Here is a 10,997-nt window from a genome sequence, read left to right on the forward strand (position 1 = left end):
GCACTTAGTAGGAAGGCTGCATGTCTCAAGGGCAGGATTCACTCGGGAAGGTATGTATTCAAAAAAATTACTGACTCTTAGCACACCTGGGTGCCCGGCTAATCCCTCATGATTCTTATGTTTGTAATGGCCAAGTGAGTGGAAGGTCAGAGTGACTTTTGAAGGAGCTGATGACTTTCTCTGTGAGGGTAGTGCTGGCAGTTGTAAGGTGGAACTGCAGCTCCCATTCATGTGTGGGCCTGAAAGCATATCTGAACAGCAAGAGGACTGCACCTATAGGTAATACTAAGCCCTGGTTTAGCTGAATTTTTTAGGGGTGAAGGGAGGAAACCCATAGAAAAATGCCAGTAGGACTTGCCCTGGCCAGGACTCTTCATTTTGTTGCTGCAGAAAAAGATGGCTTAGCTGTTTAACACTTTGTGTGCAGTCCTAGTACTCAGAGGCACTTGGTGAAGTTCCCCTTGATTTTGTTAACTCCCCATAACCTCTAAGGGAACATAGCAGCAGTCTTGTGACAAGGGGAAACTAGAAGCATTTGGACTCTTTAGTTTAGCAGAGGAGGGGAAAGCGACAAGCCACTCAAGTTGTGCAAAGTTTTGTAGAGGGTGGCAGAGCACTGGAACAGGTGCCCAGGGAGGTTGTGGAGTCTCCCTCTCTGGAGACATCCCAAAGCCACCTGGATACATCCCTGTGTCACCAGTTCCAGGTGACTATGCCTTATCAGGAGGGTTGGACAGATCATCCCTAAAGGTCTCTCAACCCCGACAGTTCTGGGGTTCTCTGAAGCCTGTGGCACAAGAGCTGGGGGCACACAGTGACACTGCAAGAGCTCAGTTAAAAGGGAGAAGGGAAGGGACCATGTCTGCCTCTGCTGCTTCTGTGGCAGCAGCAGATCAAAGAGGGGTCAGACAAATTCACAGACAGCAGATCCATTAATGGCTACTAAAGGATGTTTCAGGGATGTTCCCTCTAGCATCCCTAATCCTGTGATTGTCAAGCTGAGGAAGTGCCAGGGCATGCTCTGAGGCTGGGCTGATATGCTCTCCCTAAGTAGCATCCCCTGCTGTCCCTGTTGGAGACCAAATGGGAACCTTTCATCCGACCCCAGAGTTCCCTGCAAGGACCTTTAACCTCTGACTTCTTAAACTGGCTTAAGAGTTCCCTTTTAACAGGAGGAAATGGAGATGTGAATGTGCCAGTTTAAGTGCCCAGCACTGTATGGTGCTAGTACCTGTTCACCTGTGCCAGGGGCCCAGTTCCCTAGGCTCCTTCTGGTGTGTCCCTGTGGTCTGATGGCAGGAGAGCCGTGTATGCCCCAGCAGCAGCTGGCTGGCAGTGCAGAGAGCTGGGGAGCAGAGCTGAATCCTTACTTGTGAGCTTTGTGTATGGGCTTTCCAAAGGTGGAAGTGGCTTGGGAACTGGTGCCACACGAGCGTAGGGTATTAAAGTAGCGAGCCTTGGATGTGATAAATCTGAAGCTGATATCCCAGCTCTAGGAATCTGATACTTTTTGGTTTCATACTGTGTGGTAAAGTCATCAAGTAATAAAAAGTGTAGGTTCAACTTTATTCCATCTCCTTCAGTCCATAAGTGACAGCACAGGGTGGAAGATAACCCAAACTGAATGATTAAGCTGTGTGTTTAACTGGGAATGGAACATAAAATCTTGCCTAGGCCTAGTGAATATTAGTATGTTTTGTCTTTATAACTGAGTTGAGAAATGTGATGCAAAGGAGCCTTAAAACTTAAAGCAGCATCTCCAAAGCATCATCCTTAAAGAATTTCACTTCTGAATATTGCCCTGAGAACCAAAAATCTGGTTTTAGTCATCAAAGATGAGCTCTGCTTTGCAGTCTGACTTTTAGCTGAATAAATGGCAAAGAAAAGGAAATTATTTGCTGAGAGAACTGTAATGATGGGATGTCCTTGTTTTACCTTGAGTTTCTTATTAGACGGGTGGTGCAGAGGGATGCATATTTCATTCAAGATCACAGATTCATCTTCCCTAACAACTGCCATTTCTCAAACTGGGGACACAGACTGCTAGATAAATTTAGGTTTTTGTCTAGTACTTGTGTATTATTCAACACTGATTGTCACCGTATAGGAAGAAGTATAGGCTGTCACTTGTAGGTCTGCTGAATGATGAAGCCCTGCTCCCCTCAGGGTTAGCAGTGAGAGGCAGGGGCAGCAGGGGCTGGAGCTTCCCAGGCTGCTCATCTTACCTTTGCTGGCTCAGTGAAAGGCTGGCAGCATGTTTTGGTGATGCATGGCCGTAACCACATGATGCACAGGAGTTTTCAACAACAGAGCATATCCTGAAACCTGCTGTTGTTTAGCAAACATCACAGGGCTGGCAGAATATTTTTTTTCCAACAGTGGAATTCCCCAGCAAGTGGCAAGGCTTGACGGCAGGCAATTGCAGAAAGCCAAGTCAGGGAGACTGGGAACTCAGTGCCTACCAGGGCTATGTTAATCCAAGCTGAGAGTTGGTTTTGGCAGTGCTGTGCCTGGACAGTTACTCATCAGTGCTTAGGAGGCAGCAGCAAGGTGCTTACAGCCTTTTTTCCCCACTCAAAGACGAAGTAATCTGGGCCATCTCAGGAGCTGCCTTTGCTGCTGTGTCATTGAACTCAGCATCGTCTAAGGGAAGTACTTGTGTGCTCCCTTCCCCACTGCTCACCCTCGTGACTGCAGCAGGTCAGGTCAGCAGGACTGCAGCTTGTCTCGGCTCACTGACATTCTGTGCAATGAGACCCAGGCTGCATCTCTCAGGGCTGACTTCTTGGGCTTCTGTAATTGCTGAGTCTCACTATGAAATGTCACTGCCTGATTTCCCAAAGAGCCAGCTGTTTATCCTCTTAATGGGAATGGCAGCCCTGCTGAGAGGCGTGCAGAAATTACCACCTCCTCTTGTTTCCAGCCAGGGCCTCGGTGCTGAGTTGATGGGCCTGCAGGTGGATTACTGGATTGCAGCTCCACCTGTGGACAGGAAGAGAGACCCGGAGAAGAAGGACCCCTCCACTACCAAAAACACACTGAAATGCACTTTCCGGTCCCTCCAGGTCAGCAGGTTGCCTGCCAGCGGTGAGATCGCCACCATGCCAACCATGTCCATGACTGTTGTGACAAAAGAAAAAAACAAAAAAGGTAAGGTGTCCATCTGTCCCTGTCCTGCTGCTCCAGAGCTGCCTGACTTATCAGTGCTGGATTACAGCACCTCAGTCCTATTTTTATTCCCAAAATCCTAATCAGTTGATGAGAAGTGACTGCATAAAGTGATAGGGTTTGAAAGGGTTGTTCCTATGTGCTTGGTAAAAGGGGGTTGTGTTCACTCTGATGGCTGAACAGCTAAGATGGTACATCCCAAAAGAACAAAGTGAGGACAGAGCAAGGACATGCAGAAGGCCATGCCTGGACAGTTTCCCTGTGTTCCTTGGGACCCTGCTGGTTTTGTTTTGGGATATTGGATTAGATAAAAGGCAGTTTATGCCCCAACCACCAGTGAGGGTAAATGAGCCCCTCCTTTCTGGCAGTTGGCTGGAAACTTGGGACAGCTGTATTTTCTGGGATGATATCTCCATCCTATAAGCCTTTAGCTCAAAAGAGCCACAGAGAATAAAAAAGGCATGTAAGGGAAAACAGAAACCCAGCAAGTATTGCAGATCCCTGTGAGGTGACAAAACAGGAGTACCCCCTGAACTGGAGTCTAGGGCCTCCCACTCTCCTCCTGTACCCACCCCCACACAAGCACCAGTGGGGTGATTCAGAACCTGGAGCAAAGTCCTGGGAGGAGCCACTGAGGGAACTGGGGGTGTTCAGCCCAGAGAGAAGGAGGCTCAAAGTGACCGTATCACTCTCTACCACTACCTGAAAGGAGATTGGAGCAAGGCAGGAGTCAGTCTCTTCTCCCAGGTAATGAGGAAGTAGCCTCAAGTTTTGCCAGAGGAGACTTAGATTAGCTATTAGGAAAAATTTCTTCACCAAAAGGGTTGTGAAGCCCTAAAATGGGCCGCCCAGAGCAGTGGTGAAGCCACCACCCTACATGCTTGGAGGTATTTAAAAGATGTGTAGATGCGGCACTTGGGGACATGGTTTAGTGATGCAGTTGGCAGTGTTAGATTAGCAGTTCAATTCAATGACCCTGGATGTAGTGATGCAATCTTGACCCACACCTGGAGATCTTTTCCAACCTCAGAAATTCCATGATTTTATAATTCTTATGTTTTTGTATAGAATGCTCTGTGGGTCAAAAGGAAGTAGAAGACAAATACTCTCCTGCTCTTAAACTCATGGCTTTATTTTCTCAAAGCAAACTAACAAAGTGGCATTTTGAATGTTGTCAGTGATTTTGTGTTTGCTTCTGGCCTTGGTAATGTGAAACAATTTAGATACTGAGAACAGCTCTGCAACCAATTATTTTCAAGGAAGCAGCAAGGCAGTTCTGCATTTACGTTTTGGCTGCCAGTAGTTGTCCTTCACAACATCCTCTAACTGTGGGCCTGGGAGTCATTCCTGGTGGACTCTGAGAGAAGGCTGGCAGAGCCTCCTGGACTGCAGGACATGGGTGCACAACCCTGCAGCCAAGTCACTGCCAGGCTAGCACAGCTGTGACCCTGCTGGCGCTGGAGCTGCCACTCCTGGTGTCATCCTTTGTAAGTGTCATGCTTTTGGGAGAGGCAATCCTGAGGCACTCCAAATGTTCTTCCCTGAGGGTGGCCCGGCCTGCAGCAGAGGTGCTCAACAGCACCAGCTTTTGTGAAACCAGTTTGTACATCTTTGCTCATGCATTTGGACAGTTCTTGGAGAACTGGACCCTTTTTTAGTTCTCCTTTTGCCTTTTCTACCCACCAGCTGCCCCCATTTTGTAATCCCTCCTGCTCTCAAGGTGTCTGTGCAGCCCAGGCTGTGTTGGCCACAGTCAGTGCAGCAAACCTGGCACTGCAGATGCTGAAGTTTTCCCTGCATAGTGTCCCAACAGAGCAGGAGTTACCTGAAGGTGCCCTTTGGCGTCAGGCTTATGAGATGGGAAGGCTTCACACAGAGATATTTCGGGATAAGATGCTCATGTGCATCAGTGATGGTGCTTAGCACTGACAAACTCCTGCCAAAATGGGAGGATCTTTGGAGTAGGAATTTTCAGACATGAATGTTTAAATGCAAAAACTCAGACAAGAATCACTGCAGCTCCTGTGAGTGGCATAGATTCACCTTGTGCTGGTTTGCTTTTCTTCCAGTGATGTTTTTGCCCAAGAAAACAAAGGACAAGGAGGTTGAGTCAAAGAGCCAGTGTATTGAAGGAATCAGCAGGTTGATTTGCACAGCGAAACATCAGCAGAACATGCTGCGTGGTGAGTGCAGTGCATCCCTTTGAGTGCTGGGTAAGGCTCACATGCTGTAATTGTCTTCCAGGCGAAGAGCTGAGCTGGTGTCCTGCGCTGTGCCCTGGAGCCAGCATGATGGGGATATTCCTGGGGAATGGGCTTCAGTGTGTCCAGCACGGGGGAGTGCTTTAATAGGTCTGGGCTGTGGGAAAATCCTCTTTTTGCTAGCTCTGAGTCAATGATCTGGATGAGGACAAGGATTGAACAGGACTCCATTCCCCTCTATGTCATCCCCTGTTTCTCTTGCACATCTGGTGCAAGGATTGATTGGTGGCAAACGGTGATACTGTGGCTGCTCCTCTGGGCAGGACACTGGCCCGTGCTCATGCCACAGCAGGAGCCATATATGCATCTTGTAGACAGACCTGGAGTGTCTGTCAGTGGAGCTGGGCATCCAGTAGCAAAAATACCCTTGTAGCCTGTTCAGTAAGTAGTCCCCAACAGAGGGACCTGCTTGCGTCACCTCCTTAATCCTGACCCCATCCCTGTGAGACTGGCAGATATGAGGGGTGATCACAGGATATGTGTCACCTCTTTGGGAGACAGAGATGTCCTGGTGAGAGTGCCAGTGAGGAGAGACTGATGTCCATCTCTGTAAGAGTGCATTTGCCCAAAAAAGAAAATGAAGTGTGCTTAGGAAAGCTGAGAAGCCGGATCAGGTGACGCTGAAATCAGCAGTGTGGGGAGCTCTGGTGTCAGTGAGTGATGCCGGAACAACAATCCGAGCTGCTCTCCCTAAAGCTAGTGTGCTCCTGAGCCTTTCTCCCCATGTGTGCAGCTGGGTGGGGCAGAGTAGCTGAGTGTGGCCAGGCCTCCCTCTGCCGACTGCAAGAGGACTTCTGGCAAAGCTGCCTCAGGCTGGCAACTTCCCCTTGGTGTTTTCTAACTCTCCTCTCTTTTTACCCTCCCCGGCAGTCCTGATCGATGGGGTGGAGTGGAACGACGTCAAGTTCTTTCAGCTGGCAGCACAATGGTCCTCTCATGTCAAGCACTTTCCCATCTGCATATTTGGACACTCCAAATCTAACTTCTAGCTGTGCTCGGCACAGGAACCTTCTGCCCATCCCGAGGACTGCACACCAGGAGCCAGGAACTGCGTGCCAACTCTGACTCGCATCACTCTGCCCTCTCCTGCAGAATTAATTACAGATGTGCTTGGATTATTTTGAATTACTTTTTTCTATTAACTCTTAAATTTACTACAAAGGAAGGAAACCCCTTTAAACAAAGGCAACAAAAACCAAACCAAACAAACCAGTCTTAAATATAGATGTGCTGACAACGTGAAGTCATGGGGGAGTTGTCAGGAGCAGGCAACCTGCCCAAGAACACCTACCACTTACGAGCAGATAGCTGAGTAACTGCACTGCTTATTAACCTGAGACCTCATTGGTGTGAGTGGGCTGGGGGAGCCGTGGATCAGCTCAAACAGATTTTGCAGAAGATCATGTGTGTTATGGTGCATTTGGCCTCCGCTCTGTATTTCTAGGAGAAAAGGATGGCCAGTCTTTCTTCCTGCTGCCAAAGGATGAGAGATCAGCGAGTCTGGAGGGAGTTCAATTGTTCAGTGTGGAAAACAAGCCACTTGCAGAGTTAGGGAGGTCTGGAGAGGAGATCCCCTTTGGAGCATGGAGCCTGCCACGCGGACGGGCAGGTGTTTGTGCTGAAGCGATGCCTGAGGAGGGTTGGGCAGGAACAGGAATTAGGAAAACACAAAGTGTAAGGAAACTCCCATGTCCCAGGTCTTTGACAATGACCAAACCGAGCCAGTCTCTGTGTTCCCCAGCTGGCTGTACTGCTGAGGGGCACCACGACAGTGGGGTCGCTGCTATTTACATACTCACACCGATTATTTACCTGTCAATAAAGCCTTGTCCAGCCTTGAAAGGGAAAGGATTTTTTTTAACAGCTGCAGATTTTTTTTACTGCTTTCTAAAAAAAAAAAAAAAAAAAAAAAAAGAAATAAAATAAAACCAAAAATTAATAGGAAAAATATTAATTTGCCGAAACTCCCCCCACAAACCCAGGAAGATGAGCTGTTTTCTGTGGAGTGATGCATCACTGTTGCGGCTGGACTGGAAGCCAGCCAGGCACTCTGCATGTCCAGCTGCCTTCCTGCCCATGTGTCACACTGCACACCTGAGGTAGTACAGGCTGCTCTGTCAGGTGCTGGGTGGGCTATGGGGAGCAGGGTGTTGTTGCCATGTGGAAAAACAGACATCTCTGGCATTTCAGGGTAAGGGACTGAAATTTCTGATGTGTCCTTTTGGGTCCCTCTCCTTGCAAGCAGGCCAGGCTCAGTGATCATTTCTTGAAGGCACTTTCTGAGAGCAGTGATGCTTTTTTTTTTTTTTTTTTTTTACCTAATCCCTTACCCTTGGATTTTTGAAGGCTTGGAGAACCCCCTCTGCACTGCACGGCAGGTCCTGCTCTGCGTGGGGACCACCCAGGTTCCATTGGGCAGGTACTGGTGGTGTGCTCTGCTAGCAGGGAGGCTCTGAGGAGAGAGCTGGAACTTGTGCCTGTTGCAGCTCGGGCTGCTTCACCAGCTGATGTCATGAAACCCTTTCCAGCACAAGGGCAACCTATGTGACCAGGGACTGGGTATTCCCTTCAAACCATGCAGGGGAGGAGGGCACTGTCCCTGGCCTGATGGCACACTGCTGGGCAGGACACGCCGTCCAGCTGCAATACTTTGTTCTTCCTGCCTGCTGTGTGCTGGCCCCTGGCTGTAGTGGGGATGTTGTCATGTCCCTCAGCTGATGTTTTTGGGTGACCTGAGCTGATGCTCTGGGGCTGGGTAGCGTTGCCTAGCAGCGACAGCGTGGGAGAGGGTATATAAGCACATCACATCTTTATTGAGGCTGTTGCATCAAAAAAAGAAAGCTCTGTAAAGGAGATTAGTCAGAGTGTGATTTCTCCCTCGAATCTCACGCTGGTGTGACAAGGGTGATTGGGCTGGTTTCTAGCTGTGTGCAGCCTGGGCAGCTCTGGTGGTGCTGCTGCTGCAGAGGTGGGTGGACTGACCAATTGCAATAATTTTGTTTACTGGGGGGTGAGGGGAGAACTATCACTGTGCTCCTCTTTGTATTTCAACCTACTGTAAAGAAAAAACCTGGTAGCTAGGACAGGGTTTCCAGAGTCCTGCCTATCAAATGTGTGTTGCCCTGCTGTACTCTGTGTGTGTGTGTGTACGTGTGAGAGAAACACTTCTGCTTGTTGCATTTCATGTTGGTTTGTGTTTTGTTCTAACTTTATACAAGCAAATTCATTGGGAGACTCTCTGTACACATGAGGGCTTGATTTCTTCCCTGTGGAAAGCTGTTGTTGCTCTGAAATGCATCTTCTGTGCAAGAAAACATCCCGACTTCTCAGCCTTGTTATCCCAGAGAGAGTCCAGCAATGGCAGGCTGGGCCTGCCTGTTGGCAGCTGTGTGCCCAGAGTGGCTGTGGTGTTTCCTGGCCCTGGAGGCAAGGGCTGGCATGCAAATTTGTTGGCACAGCTCTGATCAGGTTGTTGTGCCTGTGTTATTTCTCCTGCGGAGCCACTTTGTGCAGCTGTTTCTTTCTCTGTCTGGAGTAGATACAGGTTTCTATCTCAAAAAAAAAAAAAATGAGTGCCAAAGCACATGGCTCAGACTGTTTTGGGAAGGAGCTTTAGACCTGGTGCCATGAATGAGTGACTGATTTCAGGTCTCATGCCTTCCCAACTTCCCCAACAGTTTCTGGGGGGACCATGCTGTGAGCGAGGTCCCCTGACTTGAGGGATCCTCACTGTGGGACCAGGAAGAGTTTCTGGGGCAGCAGTGGGCCCGTGCCTGCAGAGCTGTGCCAGCCTCCAGGGTGGGGTGGTCATGGTCACATCAGTGAGTGCAGAAGAATGGCTTAGAGCAGAGACAGCACTACTCTGTGTTCAGCTCTGGAGAGTTTGGGCAGGGAAGGTACATCTCACATGAAATTCAGAGGGCCTCTCTCCCATGTTGGTCTTGCTTTGGAGTTGTGTGGTCTGACAGCAAAGGCAGAGCCTAGGGTGGGCAGCACCTGAGTGGATCTCCAGCCAGGAGGTGCTTTGAAGGTGGTGTCCCCTGGTGTGTCCCTTTCTCTGTGTCCCAGAGCTCACCCCAGCCCTCCACAGGGCCAGTCTCTCCTGCCCCTCAGGCTGTACCTTCTCAGAGCACTGGTTTCTTTCCCAGCTGCTGTGGGCAAGGCTCCTGTCTGGCTCGAGGTTGAGCTCTGGGGAGCGGGCTGGCTCCGTGCTGAGCTGCACCACGCTGACCTAGTTTAGCAGCTCCGGAGAGCTGATGAAAGGTGGAAGAGTTTTGTGGCATCGTGTTGCACCTTGAGTGCTTCCTGGTCCTCTAGCTTGAGTTTCCTGGAGACAAAGGCTGGGTTTCAGCCCTGCCAGCACTCAGTCAGGGCTGGCTCTGCTGTGGTGCTGGTGATGTCAAGGACATCCCATGTGGCTGTTTTCGCTCGGTGCTGCAGCTCCTGTCTGGTTCAGTTGTCACTGTTTACATTGCAGCAGTAACTGCAGAGTCCTCCTGAATTACACATGAGTTTGGGGAGAACCATGGTCTCTTTAACTATGTTTTGCTGCTCTAATTAGAACACGAGATAAAGCTTGTGGCTTTATCCTGCAGAGAGGGCAGGGGTAGGTGGCTGGGACGTTTCTGGGGCTGAGGAGATGTGCCTGTTTGCTTTCCATCATCACACTCAGCTAGGAACCTCACTGCCCTGTGCTTAACCTGTGATTGCAACAAAGGCCCTGTTGTGTTTCTCACCAGCAGCATGTGTTGGCAGGAATACTGGAGTGCAGGGCAGAGGATGTTGCACCTAGAATCTCCAAGGTTAAGAGGAAAATCATGTCAAGAGGCAGCAGAAACAGTGGTCTTTTCCTGCTGCTTGGTGTGCTAAGGGATTGGGCAGTTGGGATTGAGACAGTCCTGCCATGCAGCTGTAAAGGGCTTGGGGCCCTGGAGCTTTCCTGAAGTTAGGTTGGATGCAGTGTCTGTCCCCTCCATCTAGAGGGTCTTATCTCAGCAGATATTTGAGTAGCGGCATTTTGTGACACTCCTGGGCTTAACCTGGCAGGAGAAGGCCAGAGATGAGCAGCAGCATCTCCTGGTGGTTTCCTGGAGCCTCTTCAATGGTGTTCTCATGGGCGATGTTCCTGAAAGGGCCGGCTCCTGCAGGAAGGATCACTCTGGTGCTTTGGGACAGACTGGGGCAGGAGGGGATGTGCCAACTTTTAAAACAGCAGGTCGCTGGTTTCCTTAAGGAAGAGCACTGTACTGGGGCCACATCCAGTCAGCTGCTGGTTGGAGCCTTGTCTGGACAGTGGCTGGAGTGTTGCCTGCCCAGCTGCGGATGTGCCCCAGCTGTGGGGAAGCACCTGAGTTCTGGGGCTGCGTGCCACCAGGCTTGTCGGACCGTGGCACGTGAGGGGACGTTACCACTTTGTAGATTCTCAAGCTGCCCATCTGTTTCATTGTTGTATTGTTTGGGTTCTAGGGTTGTTTTTTATGAAGACAGATTACATGTAAATAGCCTTTTTTTTGGAACAAACCGCAATGTGCTCAACCTCGTCAACTATTTTATGGTACTAATGCAACA

At 49.7% G+C, this 10,997-nt stretch overlaps 1 protein-coding gene across 7 annotated transcripts in view; it reads left to right on the forward strand.

Annotated features, from left to right (window-relative positions):
- Nucleotides 1-10,997, forward strand: part of PACS2 (phosphofurin acidic cluster sorting protein 2) — a gene marked incomplete at its 5' end in the record, with an annotated part of 78,120 nt that extends 67,123 nt beyond the window's left edge. For 6 of the 7 annotated variants that reach the window (XM_083867144.1, XM_083867145.1, XM_083867146.1 and 3 more), the window contains 3 exons: nucleotides 2,924-3,150; nucleotides 5,238-5,351; nucleotides 6,300-10,997. In XM_083867144.1, coding sequence (XP_083723270.1) covers nucleotides 2,924-3,150; nucleotides 5,238-5,351; nucleotides 6,300-6,418 — 460 coding nt within the window. In that variant the 3' untranslated portion in view covers nucleotides 6,419-10,997. Of the gene's footprint in view, nucleotides 1-2,923; nucleotides 3,151-5,237; nucleotides 5,352-6,299 lie in introns of those variants that run through there. The other variant, XM_083867150.1, reaches the window with a different exon arrangement.

The sequence above is a fragment of the Zosterops lateralis genome (genome assembly GCF_965231275.1).
Source record: "Zosterops lateralis genome assembly, chromosome: 9".
Taxonomy (NCBI): Eukaryota; Metazoa; Chordata; class Aves; order Passeriformes; family Zosteropidae; genus Zosterops; species Zosterops lateralis.